This window comes from Lineus longissimus, chromosome 5 (genome assembly GCF_910592395.1).
Source record: "Lineus longissimus chromosome 5, tnLinLong1.2, whole genome shotgun sequence".
Lineage (NCBI taxonomy): Eukaryota > Metazoa > Nemertea > Pilidiophora > Heteronemertea > Lineidae > Lineus > Lineus longissimus.
The window spans coordinates 6,611,722-6,632,796 of record NC_088312.1 but is presented as its reverse complement, the minus strand read 5'-3'; the positions used below and the strand labels follow the sequence as shown (position 1 = coordinate 6,632,796).

General features: G+C 40.0%; 1 protein-coding gene across 1 annotated transcript in view; it reads left to right on the top strand.

Annotated features, from left to right (window-relative positions):
* Positions 1-21,075, top strand: part of LOC135488316 (ubiquitin carboxyl-terminal hydrolase 47-like) — a 143,960-nt gene that overhangs the window by 517 nt on the left and 122,368 nt on the right. The window contains exons 2-16 of the mRNA XM_064772874.1: positions 78-278; positions 786-896; positions 1,127-1,286; positions 1,676-1,851; positions 2,142-2,208; positions 2,505-2,644; positions 2,925-3,110; positions 3,253-3,350; positions 3,757-3,887; positions 4,167-4,380; positions 4,807-4,938; positions 5,809-5,864; positions 6,344-6,456; positions 6,677-6,781; positions 7,258-7,465. Of these exons, the coding sequence (XP_064628944.1) occupies positions 78-278; positions 786-896; positions 1,127-1,286; positions 1,676-1,851; positions 2,142-2,208; positions 2,505-2,644; positions 2,925-3,110; positions 3,253-3,350; positions 3,757-3,887; positions 4,167-4,380; positions 4,807-4,938; positions 5,809-5,864; positions 6,344-6,456; positions 6,677-6,781; positions 7,258-7,465 (2,098 nt within the window). The remainder of the gene's footprint in view (positions 1-77; positions 279-785; positions 897-1,126; positions 1,287-1,675; positions 1,852-2,141; positions 2,209-2,504; positions 2,645-2,924; positions 3,111-3,252; positions 3,351-3,756; positions 3,888-4,166; positions 4,381-4,806; positions 4,939-5,808; positions 5,865-6,343; positions 6,457-6,676; positions 6,782-7,257; positions 7,466-21,075) is intronic.

The following is a 21,075-nucleotide window of genomic DNA, read 5'->3' as shown; positions in this document are numbered from 1 at the left end:
TGAAAACAGCACGTATTCTCAAAAGCAAATTGAATTTCATATTGATTCATACAGTTTCCTTTCTCAATCTTATTCAGCAGGTTTGTGCTGCTGATGAAGCCAAAGTGTTGTGTATCATCAGAGATTTGACCAGCACAGAACTTGGTAGAAAAACTTTGAATCTACCAGAATCGACTACTGCTATTGGATTGGTTGAGGAGGTTGCTAAGGTGTTTCGGTATGAACTAGATACCTTTGTGTTGACCTATGATTGTGCTGCTGGAGGCGGAGTGGGGGAGGTAAGAGAAGTGGCTTTCCCTTTGACCTTGGTTCCCTCATCCTCGTATGTCTTACTCCTAAAAACCTTGGGACTGCTAAGTGCTAGGCCTTCAGTTTGCTCCAGGACAATGAGAAATTATTCAGATCGCTATCAATCTTGCCTCATGAATGTTTAGTGTCACATCACGTCGTGTTAATCTATTCAAGAATGTCCCTTACCTCGGGCCTTTTCTCGAGTGGAAGTGGTCAGAATAAATTTTTGAATGGATCAAAATGCAGTGACAGGATGTGCAGATTCATTAAAAGTGAGTTAAATGAGAGCAATATGCAACACTTCCCAACATGGCAATTTGATTAAAATTCTACTATTCTATCAACTGAGAAGATATTTCCTGGAATGGTATGAAGGATCTCTTAGTCTTGGAATTCTGATACTCTTTCGAATTGATAGCAACCATCAAATCAAAAATAAGATTATGGAATGAATTGATTCATTCACAATCAATTCTTTTCCATCTTCTGTTCAGGTATCCATGGCAAGCTTAGGCGAGCGCCCCCTTAGGGATATATGTTACAATGGGAAAAGGAACAACTTCAGCATTGGTGAGAAAGATGGAACAGCACCCAAAAAATTGGATGTGAGTTTAAAGAAATTTGTTACCAGAGATGAATCCTTTCTCTTTCCACCAGCGTGATCATGAGATTGAGGCTTCTCATTTTCTATGTCAGGCAAACTAAGCAGCTCAGACTATGATTGGTATGCATAATAAAGAAGTGATTGCACTTATAGATGCAAAAAACATTTCGGCTTTTTGTTAGGGAACAAGAAGTAAAGACAGAGACTCATACAACTTCTTTATTTTTCCAGCCAGCAGATGGAGCTTCGGGTGATACTGGTCAAGATGCCAGTGGATGGGGTGTATCAAGCGTTGTTGGAAAAGAATATAACTACACGTATGCACCACAGACATCGTCTTACTATTACTCAGACTCTTCGTACAGTTGTTCATTGATCAAGTCAGATACAGGTATGTGATTTTTGGTGCATAGCCCCTGGATCCATCATAGGTTCTTCTAAGTCAAACCAGCAGTTAGTTTTCCACAGTGGCGAAATCAAGGACACAACCATGTGGAACCCAAAGCTCAAAATAATATAAAAAAGAATGTTAAAAAACTTTCATATGCCTGTATCACAGTAAGAGTCACAGTCTTCTGTGTGATATACCGGTAGCAGTTGATCTTGGTGATGTCTCCTCCAGGTCTGCCGAGGACAATGTCACAACCTAAAAAATCTAAAAAATCTTTGGAAACAACAAGTGGTCCAGCCGCTCAATAGATTGCATGATGAAATGTTGTGGCAGTGAGTTTTAGCTAGCAATGTGCGATATTTGATTCGAATTCTTCCTTTTCTCCCCAGGCTATGTGGGTCTTATAAATCAAGCCATGACATGTTACCTGAATAGCTTACTGCAGACAGTCTACATGACGCCTGAATTTCGTAATGCCCTGTACAGATGGGAGTTTGATGGCCACGAGGATGATGCGTCCAAAAGTATTCCTTATCAACTACAGGCGTTGTTCTTACAGTTACAAGTAAGTTGTGTTCTATGTACCATAACCTTGACAACCTTGATATTGGCTCAAAGAGAATCGATGTTTGAGCAGTACTGTTCATATTTAATCAGTGGTCAGGAAAAAAGAAATACAGTTTCATTTATACACAATGCCAGTGTAGTTATCATGTGTGCAACTTGGTACAAACAATTGACCCCACCGAAATGGGTAGTTACATGACTTTCAACTACTGCTGTTGAAGAAACTGGGACAATGACATAAATTTGAAGTGGACCAATTTGTAGTAATATTGTTTCTTTTTCTTGTAGATGAGCAAAGGCAAAGCTGTAGAGACGACTGGGCTGACAAAGAGCTTTGGCTGGGATAGTAGTGAAGGTAACTATGACAGTGTTCAGACCTTTCATCATGGATGTCTTCGTGTGGTTTGTTTTTAGAAGTAGATTGTGACAACTTTGTAAGCTAACCAAAAACTCTGTGTCATGCTGGAATGTTAACTTTGTAGGCTGATCCAAAACTCTGGGTCATGTTAGAACATTATAAGCTAACATACTCAGTGCCATGCTAGAACTGTCATTTTGTTAGCTAACCAAAATTCTGTTTTGTCCCTGCCATCTGGCCTGACCTGGCTCCTCTGGGAACCACCTTCTCTGAAGTATCCTTTCCTTTTCTAGCTTGGCAGCAACATGATGTGCAGGAGCTCTGCAGGGTGATGTTTGACGCGTTGGAGACCAAATGGAAGAACACAGACCAGGCAGACCTCATTAATAAATTGTATCAAGGAAAGATGAAGGATTATGTCAAATGTTTAGAGGTGAGCATTGCGGGACCAATTGTTCAGAGCTTGGTCACTTTTACTCTCCTATTTCTTCCTCCTGTGTTCTTCCACAGAGCTCTGCAATAGTTTATCTTAGTCTATCTTGCAGCGCAGCTCAAGCTACAAATGCTTTTGAAGAGTTTCTTGGACATGTAGGTGAAAATTCAAAGAACAGTGACATCTGCCAGCAGCCCTCATCAGTTTGAACAGAATTAGTTGCTAGTGTGTTTTGTTTCTACAATGTTTTATTTTGTCACATCTGTCCATTTTCTTTCAGTGTGGATATGAGAGTGCCAAAACTGATGTGTATCTGGACATCCCTCTTGTGATTAGACCCTTTGGATCAGAAAAGGCCCATGAAAGTGTGGCCGATGCCCTGAATGCTTTCATACAACCGGAGACGTTGGAAGGAAGCAACCAGTATTTCTGTGAGAAATGTGACAAAAAGTGTGATGCACATAAGGTGAGTTGTGCTAATGACAAGACTGTATTTTCTGGTTCTGGATCTGGTTAATACTGGGACCTGGTCATCATATTGACCATTATGCCCAGAGCCTTTGAAATTTGAAATTCTCACTCTACGATGGATGTCCTTTCTCTTCAAGGGTCTGAAGTTTGTGAGTTTCCCGTACCTACTGACACTGCAACTGAAGAGATTTGACTTTGATTACACGACCATGCATCGAATCAAACTGAATGACAAGTAAGTTGCTGTGGCTACAATTTTTCTTCTCAAATACAATCTTGACAATATACTTTTTTCAGTGTTAATTGAAATGAGAAACACTAATCTAAATTGCGGTTTCTCAATGACTTGGCACAAAAGAAGATGCTGCTATTTTGGCAAAAATGACTTAAAAGATGTACCATCCAAGTAAGACGTCATCAATCGCCCACAGTCAGGCACTTGCGAAAGCGATGGACCCCACCGCAATAGGGATGGTGTGGCGTAAAAAAGCATCTTTTATGTCACATGATGTAAATAGACATTGACAAATGTTGTCCTAAACAGGGTGGTGTCCTTAATGCTAAATGTATCGTGATGTAGATGTTTATTGAATGGAGGTTCCACTGCACTTGTACAACGCCTCAATATTGATCTTTTTTAGGTTGACGTTCCCTCAGGTATTGAACCTAAACAACCTTATCCATGGTCTGGAGTGTAAGACAGAAGAGGACGATGAGGAGGACCAAGTGAGCGATGTCCTCAGGATGAGGGAGGACGAACATACTGAAGAAGGTAGGATGAGTGAACTGTCCTCAGCGTTGAAATCCATCAGATTACAAGTCTTCTTGTTCATATTTTCCACTCCTTTGATAAAAAATCCTCTCAATACAACGGATCCAGCAGGCTTGTACCATTATGCCTTGTCTCTCAAATTGCATTGAGTGTATAGTTTACAATATCTTGTTCAGTATCAATGGGGAATTAGGCTCATCTTAGTTATAGTTTACTGGGAAGCAACACGAATGTGTATTGTGCCCAAACCAAAGTCACCTGGATTATCCTGTGTTTCAGCAATTGACGAAGGCATAGACCTCGAAGTGAGTGCATCAGGCACCACCTCGACAGCCAGCAGTGAGACGTCCAGCATCTGTGACAGTAGTGAAGCAGCAGCCAATAACAGGAATGCCAAGGACCTCAAGACCAGCGGTCCATATGTGTATGAGCTGTTCTCAATCATGATCCATTCGGGAAGTGCTGCTGGTGGACACTACTATGCATACATCAAGTAAGGCTGCTTTTCTTTTTGGTCCATCATGAGCACTTAGTATACATCATATGTATTGTATCCTTTGTAGGATTTTTAGCGTTAGGAAACTTTGGCCAAATGTCAAGACAAGAGAAGAGAAAAATCAGAGGACTAACAGCTACTAATTTACTTGTATGACCAACTATATCAATAGTTTGAGAGGAAAGAAGAAGTTGCTGTCTTCCAACTAAGAACCAAAAAAACAAGGAGGCACATAGGGCTTTAATCATCAGTTAGTCACAGATAGCAGGGACTGTAATCGCCGTTGGCAGCAATTTAAATTGTTTTGTTTTTTATAGCACTTTAAATTCCTGTCATACCGGCTTAGGAAAGTGCATGATAACAGCATGTTTAGCAAATAACGCATCACAACTGTCAATCCTATACCTGTTGTTTTTCGTTTAGGTCATTCAAGGATGGTCAGTGGTACAGCTTCAATGATCAGCATGTGACAGCAATTACTTTTGATGATATCCAAAAGACGTATGGTGGATGCAGCTCTGGTAATCGAGGATATTATTCCTCAACCTACATGAGGTAATCAATCAATCAACAGTCATTTTAGGCTTCATGGTCCATTTTTGGACCTTTGCCATAGGAATGAGTCCACATCAGGTTAAACATTTACCCCCAGTGTGGGATCTTAGCCTGCCCTGACATAGGCTCTCAGGTACAGAGAATCCCGCTTTTAAGTCTCTTTCAAAGGACTCTGAAGAGCCAGATATTTTAGTTTCTTAAAAATCCTGTCACAATGTCTCATCATAATTGTCTTTCTTCCCCTTCGTCAAGCCTCACAGTGTCTCATCATAATTGTCTTTCTTCCTCTCTTCGTCAAATTTCACAGTGTCTCATCATAATTGTCTTTCTTCCTCTTCGTCAAATTTCACAATGTCTGATCATAATTTTCTTTCATCCTCTTTTCATGAAATGTCACAATGTCTCATCATAATTGTCTTTTTCCTCTCTTCGTCAAATCTCACTATGTCTAATGATAATTATCCTTCTTCCTCTCTTTGTCAAATTTCACAATGTCTAATCATAATTGTCTTCCTCTCTCTCTTCGTCATATTTCACAATGTCTTAAATTAATTGTCATCTTTCTCTCTCTTTGTCAAATGTCACAATGTATTATTATAGTTGTTTTTCTTCCTTTGTCAAATATCACAATGTCTAATCTCTTTGTCAAATATCACTTTGTCTTAATTGTCTTTCCTTCTCTCTTTGTCAAATGTCGCAATGTATTGTTATAATTGTCTTTCTTTGTCAAATCTAAAAATGTCTCATCATCATTGTCTTTCTTTCTCTCTTTATGAAATCTCACAATGTCTCATCGCAATTGTTTGTCTTATTCTCACAATGTCTAATAATAATTTTTTCCTTCCCATTTTTGCTGCTTGCAATCCACAGCTCCACAAATGCCTACATGTTGATGTACAGGTTGATAGACAAAGAGATAAATGCAGGTGAGTTGGATTCTTCTCGTCTAAATGATTTTTAGAATTCCCAATTTTTTGCCATCATTAGCCAGTTTAACCTTCTTGATAACTGGAATCGGGTGATCATTGCATGTACCATAATTGCAACCGTGTTGATGTTTGAGGTTATGCTGAAGAGGTTTTCTAAACGGACCTGCCCCTGCTTCATATTCCAAACTCCTCCCATCCAACGACCCTGGCATCCCTGAGGCCCGAGGACAATGTCTCCTGTGGATCCCAGGAACCCATAGGCGTACGGTGGCAGGAGTTTCTTTGTCTAAGCACCAAGACTTAAGAATGATCTTGGTGTTGACATTCGAAATGTTAAGGCTGTTGCCATTTTCAGGCCCGGGCTACAGACCCCACCAAAATCGCATTAGAACAATATTTTGAATTTTCCGTATACAGAGGTGAATTCATTCATTTAAAGAGTATCATGTTTATTGGTCCGTTTTCTTTGGTTTCAGATTTTATGCAAGCAGATGAGTTTCCAGATCATATCAAGGTCGAGTTACGCAAACTGAAAGAAAGAGAAGAAAATGAGAGAAAACAGAGAGAAATAGATCGATCAACGTGCAAAGTAAGATGGTCACATCACATTCTGTATGTTTTGGAGAGAAGGCTCCTAAACTGTCATGATGATTATATTTTATTTCACCCTGACAGTTGGGAATTATACTGTCAGTAGTAGCCGATAACTCTGAGATGTGGATGATGAGAGTATTATCGCGGTGGCCACTTGAATCTTTCCAGCATTGCCCGGGGTACCAATCTTACCTGATAACTTTTTTTCTTTCCAGATCAAGTTGTTCTGTGAACATCCCGAGTGGAAGAAACGAATTGACACAAAGTTTGAGGTGAACAAAGACATGATGTTACCTGAAGCTACCGAACAAGCCTATAAGGTAAAAAACAAAAAGTTGAAATCATAAAGTAACTACTAGTATCAAGTCTTCAGGACCCGAGCTAGCTAAGGTACATGAGGCAACATTGGGTTCAAATCTTGTACAAACAGGCTTATGTAATTCCATCATTTCTTGCTATTTAGTGTTGAAAGAGATCAGGCAAGAGCTTGGGTGTCCAGTTGGTTGTGTCCAGGTGACTAACATTTCGGAAACTGGGTCAAGTTTGATTCCATGTTCAAAATACCCCTTGTGCAAGCGTGAATGGTGTGAATGTTCTGGGAGGTTTTAGAGACCCTATCGTTTTAGGTGGCCCACCTAGTGCCTTTAATCTCCCTTTGAACTTGGGTGTGGCAAAGGTCTCATATTTTGTGAAAACATACTCTAAATATGTTTCATGGAGACAGTAACATTATTTGCCAGCTCAATATTCTTGCCCATTCTGCTAACAATTCATGAAGAACTTCTCTATTTACCAGCAATTGGGTATGGAGGGCATTGTCCCTCTTGATTGCTGCCGGCTTGTGAAATATGATGAATTCCATAACACACTCGAGAAATCATTCGATGACGAGGAGGACAATTCAATCGGTGTAATTCTTGGCGGAGTCAAATCGACGTATTCGTTTGACCTTCTGCTGGAGATCAAGCAACCAGAGAAAAAGTGGCAGACGTACAAACAAGGAGGTGAGATATGGTTTCATCATGTAGGAGGTAGATTCTTTTTCTTTGGTACTGTTTTGAGTCATTAAGTACGCAACTAAACCCAGTAATTGAAGTCTGGAACACTTCAAAGTCAAGTTTCGTTCTTGTCAGAGTTTTAAGAGGGCAAGAATTACTGTCAGGCTGGTACTAATGTGCAGTTCAAAATGAAGTACATCAGTATGGTTGCACATGTTCCAGCAATACCTCCTGAGCCCTCCTTTTCTAGTTTCATTCATGTCAAGAGTTGAGGAGAGGCAAGAGTTACTGCTGGGCTGGCTCTATTCTGGATGAGAATAGAGTAAATCAGTATGGTTCTAGCAACAACTCCTGAGCACTCCTCCTCTAGTTAGTTGAAGTGAAACTGTTACTGCTGGGCCAGCTTTATTTCGGCTAAAAATAAAGTACAATAGTACAGTTCCAACACTCCCCCTTTATGTTGTTTTCAATTGAATTCAATGTCTTTTATTGTCTTCAGGATAACTAGCATGAATCTAAAAGTGTCACCTGAAAGATGGTTTTGTTTACTTTGCATCCTAATAAAGCGTCTTCCCAACTAAAAGTCAATCTGAATCAGCAAGAGGGAATCGACACTAATGTAGTGAAGTATTGACTCTGTCATCGGTTATTCAAATTAGACTGTTTGCAAGTGCATTTATAATTGGCAAATATTTGTTTCTGCATCAAGATTACTCATTATTTGGCTTGCACTAACACGAATTGCTTACACAACTTTGCAATAATTATCATATTGAGTTCTTGCTGCTGTTTAGAATAAGATAGACAAGCTAGCCTATTGCCCTGACATACATAATGTGATGTGTCACAGCAAAACAAGGCGCATATCGTCTGAGCTTGGCAGGTTCAGATGGACTGGTTGTTCATTTCACTGTTGTCTGCCTTTTGTAAAATCTGAGTACATCAATTTCTGCCATTATCCCCTCGTGTCATTTAGGCTCATCTTCTCGGCGACATGCCCCTCCTTTTGCTGTGACAGGGCACATATTGTACTCCGTATCTATAGACACTTAGCTGACTGGTTGATACTTTTTTACCGTGTTTGCCTTAATCGTAAGTCCTATAAAATGAAGATGGTTACTTGTAGTGTAGCCGACCAGGGGGCTCTACTGGTGCAGTGGTCTGCACTTTCTTTTGATGGCCACGAGACGGTTTCTTGTAGCAGTGTTGTGTCAGCTAGGTTGTCATGGTAAAATGCATAGAACCATTTAAATAATTCTTCTAATAACAAAAAAGAGAATTCGGAGAAAACGGTATGTAAAAAGGTGCAAGTGTTATAAACGGTTCTTTTTATTGTTAAGCACATTTTCACATTGTATATTAATATTATTTGACATAACAGACCTGCTACCGTTAATTGCTAAATTGGCCCAGTTACTAACAACTTTACTTATATGGTGGCTGTAAGTATGAAACTAAAATACTTTATATCAGATTACTTTTTTTTAACAACTCATGCTGTTATTTTTTTGCTATAATTCAAATGTATCAGACTTCAATAAGCATAACTACATCGACATAGATTTTTTTAAAAATTACTTTTCAGATGTGAAGTTATGAACAGAAAATGTTATATTGCAGATATCAAACATATCCTGACCTGAAATTGGAGACTTTGAAGCAGTCATCAAACGGTCATTGGATCCCAAAAGATGTTGTCACTTTGGTTGTGATACTCGTATGTCGTCAGTCATGAGAACACTAATATTGCCTCCGTCAGCCCCGCGATCTGCGTATTCCTTGTATACATTAACTCCCACCTCGGGGCATTTCCCTCCCCATCATGCCGTCGTATCTCTCCTTTTAGTTGCACTATCCTCCGGCACATTTTTGGTGGAGGCTCCTCATCAAATTACGTGGTGTATCGATTTTCTTATCCATAAACATGACTTAATATCCGAGGCGATGCCCTGGCATCTGTCTTTATGGAAATCTAACGTTTGCTAGATTTTGGAGGCGATCATCAATGTTGTGGGTTTTTTTCAGAGAAGGTATGTCTGTGATTATTTATGGAGTTGTCACATTTTGAATGGTGCTCCACCGGAACCACAGCATCCAAATATCTATTGGTTGAGTGTCCCACCCATCCTGTTCTGTGGGCACAGGATTAGTGTTCAGATCAAAGTAATAAAAACTTTTCCGCCAATTTATATTCACAATTCGTAAAAATGTCTGAAAATATTTTTTTCGCGATTTTCATTTTGTTAGACTTAACGTCATTCCTTTCCATTTCCACTATTTTTATTTTCACATATCGAGATTATTTGCGAAATCCACGAAAATGATCCGCCCGCAAAAATTTGGCAGTTTACAATAATATGTAGCACAGTGTGCTCAATTTCTGTGGAAGAAATTAAATTCAAACTGATTGCGTGTGTCGTACAAAATGCTATTGACGGCACCAGACAACTGATATTCTTTGATTTGAAGGAAGACGCTACTCCACTATTTGCTTACTTGTCCCGCAGTATCTAAAGGCGAGAAATATGATTCCAATTTGCGGTAGTTTGTTATTTGCTGAGGTAATCAATAAGAAGTTGTCGACCCAGATTCATCCAAGGAATTCAAGCTTGACTAATTGTAGTAGATTGTAATGAAAAACCGATAGTGTGATTTCTAGACATGATGGAGTGGATCGTGTCAAAGTACTTTATATTCGGTGGCACAAGCTCCCTCACAGAGTACAAAAACTGGGTTCGAGTTAGAAATCAAAATCTGCTTTTTCCAGAAAACCCTGGGTACAAAACACTCTAAAACTTTGCTTTGAGTTAGAAATCAGTCGGCATGTACTGTGCAGAGCAGGTAAAATAACTATTCAGAATGGCGTCGGTCCCTCCATCCATCAACATGGGTGCACATTGTGAAACCGTAATACCTTGGCACTTAAAATCTGGCCGCCAAGGAAATGCCCCTGACAGAAAATTTAGCATGGTTCAACTTAAATTCTTCTCACCAGGGGGCTAAAGGCGTAAATTACAAACAAATCTTTTGTCGCTTTATTCCAAAAGAGGCTTGAAATAATGTTGAGGAAGTCTGCATGAAGGTAGGTTTTGATATAAAATTGGAATAGTATTGTTTGTTACTACCAGTTGATGTTACTGAGAAAAAATCTGTGTTGACCTAGTTTTAAATTGATTTGAATTTCGCGCTCTTGTATAACTCCATAGGTTGTGGGTTTGATCCACGCCAGGCCCTTAGTATTGTTTGTTACTACCAGTTGGTGTTACTGAGCAAAAATCTGCATTGACCTAGTTTTAACTTGATTTGAATTTCGCGCTCTTGTATAACTCCATAGGTTGTGGGTTTGATCCACGCCAGGCCCTTAGTATTGTTTGTTACTACCAGTTGGTGTTACTGAGCAAAAATCTGCATTGTCCTAGTTTTAACTTGATTTGAATTTCGCGCTCTTGTATAACTCCATAGGTTGTGGATTTGATCCACGCCAGGCCCTTAGTATTGTTTGTTACTACCAGTTGGTGTTACTGAGCAAAAATCTGCATTGACCTTGTTTTAACTTGATTTGAATTTCGCGCTCTTGTATAACTCCATAGGTTGTGGGTTTGATCCACGCCAGGCCCTTAGTATTGTTTGTTACTACCAGTTGGTGTTACTGAGCAAAAATCTGCATTGACCTTGTTTTAACTTGATTTGAATTTCGCGCTCTTGTATAACTCCATAGGTTGTGGGTTTGATCCACGCCAGGCCCTTAGTATTGTTTGTTACTACCGGTTGGTGTTACTGAGCAAAAATCTGCATTGACCTTGTTTTAACTTGATTTCAATTTCGCGCTCTTGTATAACTCCATAGGTTGTGGGTTTGATCCACGCCAGGCCCTTAGTATTGTTTGTTACTACCAGTTGGTGTTACTGAGCAAAAATCTGCATTGACCTTGTTTTAACTTGATTTGAATTTCGCGCTCTTGTATAACTCCATAGGTTGTGGGTTTGATCCATGCCAGGCCCTTGGGCTTCTTGTTAAAATGTTTACGGTGAATTTTTTTAGCTCAGCAGAGCTGGTAAAATAACTATTCAGAATGCCGCTGTCCCTCCATCCGTCAATTTGGGTGCAAAATAACTATTCAGAATGGCGTAATTATTCAGAATGGCATAACTATTCAGACTGGCGTAACTATTTAGAAGGGCGTAACTATTCAGCACGGTGTCTGTCCCTCCATCTGACAACATGGGTGCACGCTTCCAACCTGCTGCTTGTAAAATTCGCAGTTCTCTTAGAAGTAGCAGACAGGTTGTATTATGGATATGAAAAAAAAGACAAATTTTCTTGAAAATGGTTTTAAGTTGAACCTTACTGGTACAATTAGCGGTACTCCATGAACTAAATAGCTAAAAGCATTCGTGGCATACTGCTTAGCTTGCTGATGGCAAAATTCATAGTTGTCAACCATATCTCGGTATTAGCTTCCTGCTACTTGGCATATGATATGGCACTTGGAGAAGATACTGAAGGGGCAATGAAATGGCTTTTTGACTGCATGAGAGGTAATTTGTCTTGAGGGTAAATGCCTTCTCTTCAACTTGGGAATGCAGCTCAAGAACGAATGTCAGGAACAAGATTGAAAACGGCGGAAGTTACTGCAGCTGTATTGATTTTGTTTTTTAGTGGACCAATTAGGTATTTGCGAGAATCTCATCCTTGCTAAAAAACCTGAAACATACAAACTGATTCTTTTTAATATTCTTGCAAATTGTCATGAAAAATCAATAAATCAACTATTATTAAAACATCCAATTTGTAAAGAGTCAATAAAAACAGTCACTAAAAATACCCCAAAGCAGATTTTTTCCTGACTGAAGTATGATGACCCTGTCAAAATCTGTTGAAAGCCTATACGGTTTTTCAATCATTGGCTTAGTGCCTCTATAGTGACCTTAAATTCATTTCTCCCAGAGATATTTATTGAACATGACATCAATCATGTTCATCCAATATGCATTGATCCAGTGGGGGGTGATCCCAGCACCTTGACGCGGCAACTCTTGTCGAAACTTATTAATTTATATTCTGATGGCGATGTTTGTTCGAAGTCGTTTTCCACCTCTTTACCCCGAAGCATGTATATCTATTTAGGTCTGTGTTTATTTGTACAAGTTATTGGGAAACAAGCATTCTTCTTCAGGGCATGTTTGATTGTGGATTTTGCCAGACTTCGTCCATTTCAGTGGATTTCACTTAGCCATGAAAGTCTTCAAGTACCCAACAGTGTCACGTGGCACATCACCAAAACAGCCCTCCTCTGCAACAAAATTCTTAATATTTTATCTGTTTATGAGGTTCTGGATCGGTTATAGATCATCCCAGTTATTGCAAAGCATTTGGGAATCACTAATGGTCTATTAGTTTGGTTATGAGCGACCAAACTAATGGTTCGTTTATACTTTTGGGTGTTTGCAACAGCACAAGCCATGGGAGCCTGCAACATCGTATATCATGCTGTAAATATTCTGAATTCAGAACAAAATAATGAGGTTGTGGATCATCCCAAACTCTGCACAGCATTAAGGAATCACTGCTGATCCAAACTTATTGCTCTTTGAGGTGATACTAAGGTACAATTGAGTTTACAAATGTAGCAAATATGATGAAATATGAGTGCTTGCAGTCGCTGTTCTTGAATTAAGGAATTGAACCCGAGGCGGAGGACCTTGGTTGAGTTACCAAGACACTCGAGGGTGGAGCTAAAATACAGTCCAAACCCGAGCCGACAGGCGAGGGTTTGGACGAAATTTTAGCTCCACCCGAGAGTGTCTTGGTAACTCAACCAAGGTCCGAAGCCGAGGGTTCAATTTCTATTCTAAAATACCTCAAACTTAAAAGGATAGGCCACGAAATAACTTGAATATGTGCGAATTTGGCAAATTCCATCCATCGCCTGCCCGGAGCGCCGGTAGCGCCGTTGTTTACATTATGTTACGGCAGCCCGTATAGGAAGTCCGGATCGGCTCGCTCAAGTGACGCTAAAATCCGCGCAAATGGGCTATTTGGAGCGTTTTTCTCAGCAAATATGTGTAGTGCTCATTAAAAAACTTAGGGTGGTTGATGCTTCCTTGGCTGATTTGTGTTTGAAGCAGTGTTTTGAGAGCCTCAAACTTCTGAAGTGAGCTGTGTGCATGGTTCCACATTTTAGTGCAACCCGAGGGAACTTTGGTAGAGCATCTTGGTTGCGTGTCCAAAACACTCCACTCTCAGAACGAGGCTTATGCATTTTCCATTTAAAAGTTGACTTTACGGTACCAAGGTATTTTAGAATAATTAATATTAACTTAGACTAGGAATGTAGCTTTTCATAATACAAATACATGTATGTTATTCTAAAATACCTTGGTACCGTAAAGTCAACTTTTAAATGGAAAATGCATAAGCCTCGTTCTGAGAGTGGAGTGTTTTGGACACGCAACCAAGATGCTCTACCAAAGTTCCCTCGGGTTGCACTAAAATGTGGAACCATGCACACAGCTCACTTCAGAAGTTTGAGGCTCTCAAAACACTGCTTCAAACACAAATCAGCCAAGGAAGCATCAACCACCCTAAGTTTTTTAATGAGCACTACACATATTTGCTGAGAAAAACGCTCCAAATAGCCCATTTGCGCGGATTTTAGCGTCACTTGAGCGAGCCGATCCGGACTTCCTATACGGGCTGCCGTAACATAATGTAAACAACGGCGCTACCGGCGCTCCGGGCAGGCGATGGATGGAATTTGCCAAATTCGCACATATTCAAGTTATTTCGTGGCCTATCCTTTTAAGTTTGAGGTATTTTAGAATAGAAATTGAACCCTCGGCTTCGGACCTTGGTTGAGTTACCAAGACACTCTCGGGTGGAGCTAAAATTTCGTCCAAACCCTCGCCTGTCGGCTCGGGTTTGGACTGTATTTTAGCTCCACCCTCGAGTGTCTTGGTAACTCAACCAAGGTCCTCCGCCTCGGGTTCAATTCCTTAAATGAAATATTGAATAGTTTTTGTTGGAACGCTATTGATATCTACCAAAAAACTCTTATAAGTATAAAAGGACCCAACATAGTGCACCTGCCTGCAGACACTGTTCTTGGGTAATATGCCTGAAAGTGGATGACATTGCCTTCAGCTAGGTGTGTAGCCTCTTACAAATATGGTGATGAAATATGGAGTGCTGCTATTCTTGAATGCTGCTGTCTACAATGATGTCTCCCATACCTTTTAAGTGAAGGAGCCGACTTAGCAATGCTTAGTGCGACTGCCTGCAGACAATGTTCTTGAATAAAGTGCCTGAAAGTGAGTGACATTACCAGACCTTTAGCTGAGGGGGAGGAGGTAGCTTCTTACAAATATGATAATTGGTAATAAAATATGGACAAGAGTTATCCTTGAACGCTGATGATATCTACCATGATAAAATGCCTGAATGGCATAACCTTCAAGTAAGGATGTTGCTTCTTTGATACGATACAGATATGCTAATAAAATATGGACAAGAGTTACCAATACCAATTTTCAATAATAGCTCTTATGCTAATAACAATAACATCAACTTTTATGACCTGCGCCAACCTGCATCATAAACCTATGGATACGTGTATCAAGAGGCTGATCAGCCCCTGGATTATTTTGATAAATAGCAAGATCTGTGTCGCCAACTCATTCATCACCTTAGATTCATATTGTTGTGAAAGTGTGTTACACCCTCTTGACAAGGTACACCCGTTCTTCATCTCAAGGAAATGAATTTCGCACACACTGTGACCAAACGTTCCAGCCTAATGGCTCAATTTGTGCGTGGCTGTCATCCTGTTATGATGGGAGGGCCATTAGGCCTTAGGACGTGAGCGAGCTGATAAATAAATTGGGTGTGTGTGATGTTACAGACGTGGTTCTTGGTCTAAATCAGTATACCGCCTGATCGGGTATCATCGGCATCGTAATAAGTGGTGCTGATTTTCACTAGGGTACATGTATGCTAAAAAATGATTTCAAAACCTTGGCAAAATTGATGCCGCGTCTCTGTCACCAGAATGCAATACCCTAATCAGTGTTCTCAACCACAAATTTGCCTGGGTGCTCTGCTGAGAAGTTGTGAAAGATTGAGCTTTTCCAATTCTTTACTGAACCAAACATTTACTTGAACTGACAAGTTCAAAATTCATATCCTGTTAAGTTATTTTGTAAAATTACTTTAAGCAGCTCAAAACTTCTGTGAGCCAGTAGATGGATGTGTGACACTTATCTTATGATTCTATTCATCTCTTTAGAGGGGAAATTGAAAATGTTCAAATTGTTTGTATCTTCTTCTCCTCCTGCTTGTTTTTGTTTGTCATCTTTGCTTTTGCTGATAGTTTAGATTTAGGAGTTAAAAAAACATATTTTTCAATGGTGGGGAAGTGAGCAACACAAACTCCCCTGTTGAACAAGTTGAACGACATCCCTGCCCTGAACTGACCATGGATGCCCTCACTGGGAGGTTCAACACAACTACTCATCGTCAATCAACTCTTGTTACAAAGTGTTGTAACATAGCTCGAGGCAAGGGAAAGTGACAACGCCAAATCAATTAGTCGGTGCCTGCCCTCCGGACTTGTTTTGCGCCCCTGATGTGAGAGGCGACTGCTGTCAGGAGTTTGATCACATCTGGTCATACTCCCAGGCACCACTGACTTTTTGGACCTTGTAAAACCCTTTGCTGAAAAAACATGAATGTCGACCTCAAAAGCTTTTAGCCGAGTAAGGGGTACCTAAATATAGACCAATTTCAACTGTAATAGGCCCATGTAGAACAGATGCCCTTCAGCATGCTGCTTGAACTCATCAGCACGGTATAAAACCCAGGCTGATATATAATATGAGCGTGTTTAGTCAGAAGTACGCTTCATTCATGTTTCTTGAATGCTTGCCGACATACTCGCGCTCCATTGAAGCAGAAGGTGCCGGGCATGACATAGAGCTAACGAGGGCAATATCTTGTTCAGACCAACTCTACCTTCAACTTATAATGTCACTAGAACACTAGACACTCAATCTTATGGGATCATGAGATTTCCCCACTCAAACAAATCATCAACGGAAGTAGCGGTAAGGAAACGCTTCATTGCCGTGACTTGGGGGAAGTCGCTTAATAAGGATGTCTCAACAGTTGCGCAAACCAACACATTTTGGTCTTACAGAATTCAGTGTCGGCATCGAAAGCTAATGTTTATCCATCTATGAGAGTAGATTTTATTGGTGACCACTAAATCAAAGAACTAGTGACAAGTCATAAATTGGAAAAAGCTTTTCCTTGTTTGGCCCAAGCCATTACGTTTGAGTGTTGGCATATCAGAGGGCCATATCTTCTTTTATCTTGAAGCAGTGCGTGGACTTCTTCAACCTCGTGCTTAGTTGCATTCATGGTGCAAAAAGAAATTAAGAAACTCTTGGGGAATTTCATACCAGATTAACTTCTTTTGAGTGTGGTCTACTTCTTTTGGATGCTGGCATGAGATTATCTGCTTGCCCAAGCAAGGTCATCCAGCTGATAGGAAATCCAATGTAGTTTCTTTCTGATAATCTGCAAATGGATCAGGCAGGTCACTATTGGCACATTGCTGCCATTTGGTATGATATTAGTGAATCGTTCAAAAAGTGTGGCAACTTTACCGAATTCATTTTCTCAGCAACCATCTTGACCTTAGCATGATTGCCTTGTATGAGCTTGTCTCCAGATACCTCATAATTCTCCACACAACACAATGTTGGTCATGCTTAGCCAATTAGGTGAGAAGTTTCCAGATAGGCCAATCCAATTATGCTTGCCCAATAAGACTGTTCACGCAACCCCACGACAGGTTGCGGGGAGGTGCTGGAGACAGCAAATAGAATTCAAGAGTACTATTTAGTCACGATCTATCTGTATCATAGCCCCGGAAAAGATCTGTCAATGTTTGCCTGGCGGTTCACACTTTCATCCAGTTTTCTGGACATCACCACTTCTTTTAGTCAAAGATTTTGAAACACATCTAATCACAAAGTAAGGCCATGTTTCTTTCTCTCGCTGCTTGCAACAAGCCAAACAGGAAAAAGAAGAGGCCAACCCATCTCCTTCAACTATAGACAAATATTGCAGACTTAGTGGTCTGATAATCACATTGGCCGATTGAGGAAATGATTCGTTAATTAGCTCAGCAGTGGCAAATTGGTCATGAGATTGTCCTCAAGACCATTGACATTTACTTAACTCTCTGGGAAAATCAATAATTTGGGTATTACGGCATGATCATCTGCTTTGGAACAAAATCCATTTCCCTGTGACTTTTTTTGTGATTGGTTACTTGTTGGTTTATCAAAAAGTGACTTAGTTGGAACTCAACACCAGCTAAGTTCAATTGGCCTCACTTAGTAAACCTTTTTGTGACCAACCTTGTGAATGCAAGTCTTGGGCATTTTCTGATTTCCTCAGTTCTTCAGTGGGTTACCAGCAGTCTTTAGCCACAACGACACATCTCAGTTCGTCAGCGAAGATCAGCAATAATTGAAATAAATCTTGTCTATTCTCATCATCTGCTTTATATTCAACTCCACATCTCATGGATTGATTTTTTGTACACCAATCTAATATTGGATTAAAAAGACTCCAACAAGACTGGCACAATACAAAAAGCGACTAATTCATCTTCTGGGTTTGATGTCCAATATCTCCAACCCTTTGTTTCGGTGCAGAAATGACAAAGATGGATGCTTTAATCAGTTTTTGTTAATTTCCTCATACAGTGGCATTGTATTGTTCACACAACTGTTTATCAAGTTCAGTTGTTCAGGGGTTGGATTGTGTTTATTCTTTAACACCTTGATCGAAATGTAGTGTTATTTCTTATTTGTACATTAAGCCTCTTTTTGTCACTGCAGTTTTGGTGTCTCGGCCATCACTGAAGGTGTTTGGAGAAGAAATTGATACCTCATTGTCAGTATTCATGGTTTAAGGAATTCATACTGAGCTGGAGGTCCTTGGTTATATAATCAAGACCACTCCGGTAGACTGAAAATGCGGAACAAAACCTTGTTGCAGGTGAAGCCACATGTTTTGGACGTAATACGTGAAAAGCATCCCTAACGATTTAGACCCGCCATAGACACGGCAATTAACAGATGGAATCACAAAAACCATGAAGTTGGAACAGATGGAAGGACCACTAAGAAAAAATTTAAGGGTGCATATTTCTGGCCCTGCTCGAACATTGTGTACAAAAATATATCTTATTGATGTCGAGGAAACTTGTATCTTTAGAGAGCATAATGTGGGAGTGGCATTTCACTAATGGCTCAGACTTCCGGTTGAATGACAGCATCTTATGTGGAAAAAGTAGGAAGTCATGTTGATGTGCACACGGAGCTAGGAAAGATTCTTCATGTGTGCAATTATTGAAAAAGTGTAATCTGTAAGAGATTATAACTCATACGAAGTTCATCGAAGTGGCTTGCAAAAGAGCAATTATAGTTGGTGCAACCTGCTACAGAGCCACAACAACATGACGAGTGATTGAAGTTTAACCAATCGGCGGTTGCATTTCAACCATTTATGGTCATGTCGGCATGGCTCTGTTGCAGGTCGCAGCTACTACAGTCACCGCCGTTTGCGCAGCACTTTAGTGAACTTTGTATAAGTTATAAGCTCTTACAGATTAATCGCTCACATGAAGAATCTGCGGTAATCAGTGTTGGTGAAAAAGCCATAATTCCTATAAAGCATGCAGTAAAGTTTCTTTTCTGTCCTCGTTTGATTTGGTATTTTTGTGCACAGATTAACTGTTGCGCTCTGAAGCCACAGTCGGTGTGTTTTTCTCAAAGAGTAGACTGCAGTAGTTGCAGTAAGAAAAGTCTCTCCAATAACGTTTGGTTCAATTAATATGTAGAAGGCTAGTTTTCTTGTCACCAGTTTCAAGAATGTCATTACTGTCCAGGGCGTCTGAACACCTCGCAGAGAATTTCATGATTACACTTGCGATGAGCAATCATGCCAATTAATCTGCCAACAAGTCCAATCAAGACCCATTCCACAGCTGTCGAATGTATCAAGCAGGTTTCTTCAGCCGTCACGGACTTGGTGGTCATTGGTTTACACAATTGAAAGTACTTGATATAACTTCATAGAATTCTTATGTCTGTGTAAAGGGCAAGGTTTGTTAATGTATATTGTTTACATGCTGTTAAAAGGACATACTTAGCCATTATCATTTTAATAAAATAGTGAAGTTATTATTTAGTCACATACCCATGCATAATACATGTACTGCAAACCTGGTCAACTTATCATGCATGTCGCGTACATTTTGATATTTTTTGCGATAACTTCAGATACCAAGTTTTGGAAGAACGAACCTTGCCTTGAAGTTCATGAGTAAACTTTGTTGATTTATGCTTTTTTTCTTTTCTTGGGAACTCGACACTTATCCTCGAATTCTTTCTCTTTGGAGAGCAACAACCTGCTGCAAGAGCTGGTTGTTCCATGCTTTCAATAAGATCATAATTAGCTTAATTTCACGAGAGATTCAATCCTTTGTTGTTCAGCATAATCAAAATGGTATCTTTATGAAGTTATCAGTTTACAAAAGGCAACTCCAGGTCGAGACTATTCGAGAGGGAGGAATCTGAAGGGTATAGGATATCTTGTCCCTTTATGACATTGGATATAGGTCTATTTTATAACAAGATACAATGTAGTTCATCTTGTAATGGGCCACGCTCTCCATGAAATCATAGACCTTGCTTTCAAATAGTGCTTCTTAGAAAGGTTAGACAGAGCTAGTTAGGAGAGGAAGATAATAGGATGTCTTGGTACTTCGATGTTGAGGAGTTTTTGCTAAAGTCGTTATGAAATGTGATGTGCCACACCAAGGATGAGTGACAACATTTCGTGGGCAGAGTGAAGACGCTTTTATTATGATGAATATCGCATGATATAAATGTTCCCACAAAAGTAGTTGCACAGCATCTCATCTCTGCTCATGCCTCGGCATCCATTTCAAACTGATTGATAATCCTATTGCGATTATAGTCAGAGCTTTATAAATTCTCTTATAAATCCTGGAATGAATTTCAAAGGTCTCACCTGAAACCTTGGGAATGCATTTCTTGTGCAAAAACATTGTTTGTGTGCAGACAAGTTAGCTAGATTTAGCCTGATGTGCATGTGGATAAAGGGCCCCACAATAGGGTTCCATTCAGAAACTCGTGTGTGACTTGATGATACATCCATCGCTTTGATATTGACTGAGGCGCGGGAAAGGCATTGTACTGCTAGTACAAAATTTGCTTGTATTGATGACGGGGCTGAAGGGTTGTGATTGAAAGATAAGTCCAATGCTGCAAGTTACTACCGTAAAACGTAACTGAATTCAGAGCATATTAGGAAACCAGATCCTTGCTTTTAGTCATTCAATACCATGGTGGTCATTCATAGTATAAGCCTGGCCTCTGCACTATTTGGTCTAATCCCGGCCTAATCACCAAGATTAATTCATGAGTATCAAAGCTGCACATACCCTTGCTGTCAGCTTCCCAAAGTGTCCAAGCAGGGGAAACCATTTGGGTTGACTTTGATGGTTTGGTTGCTTC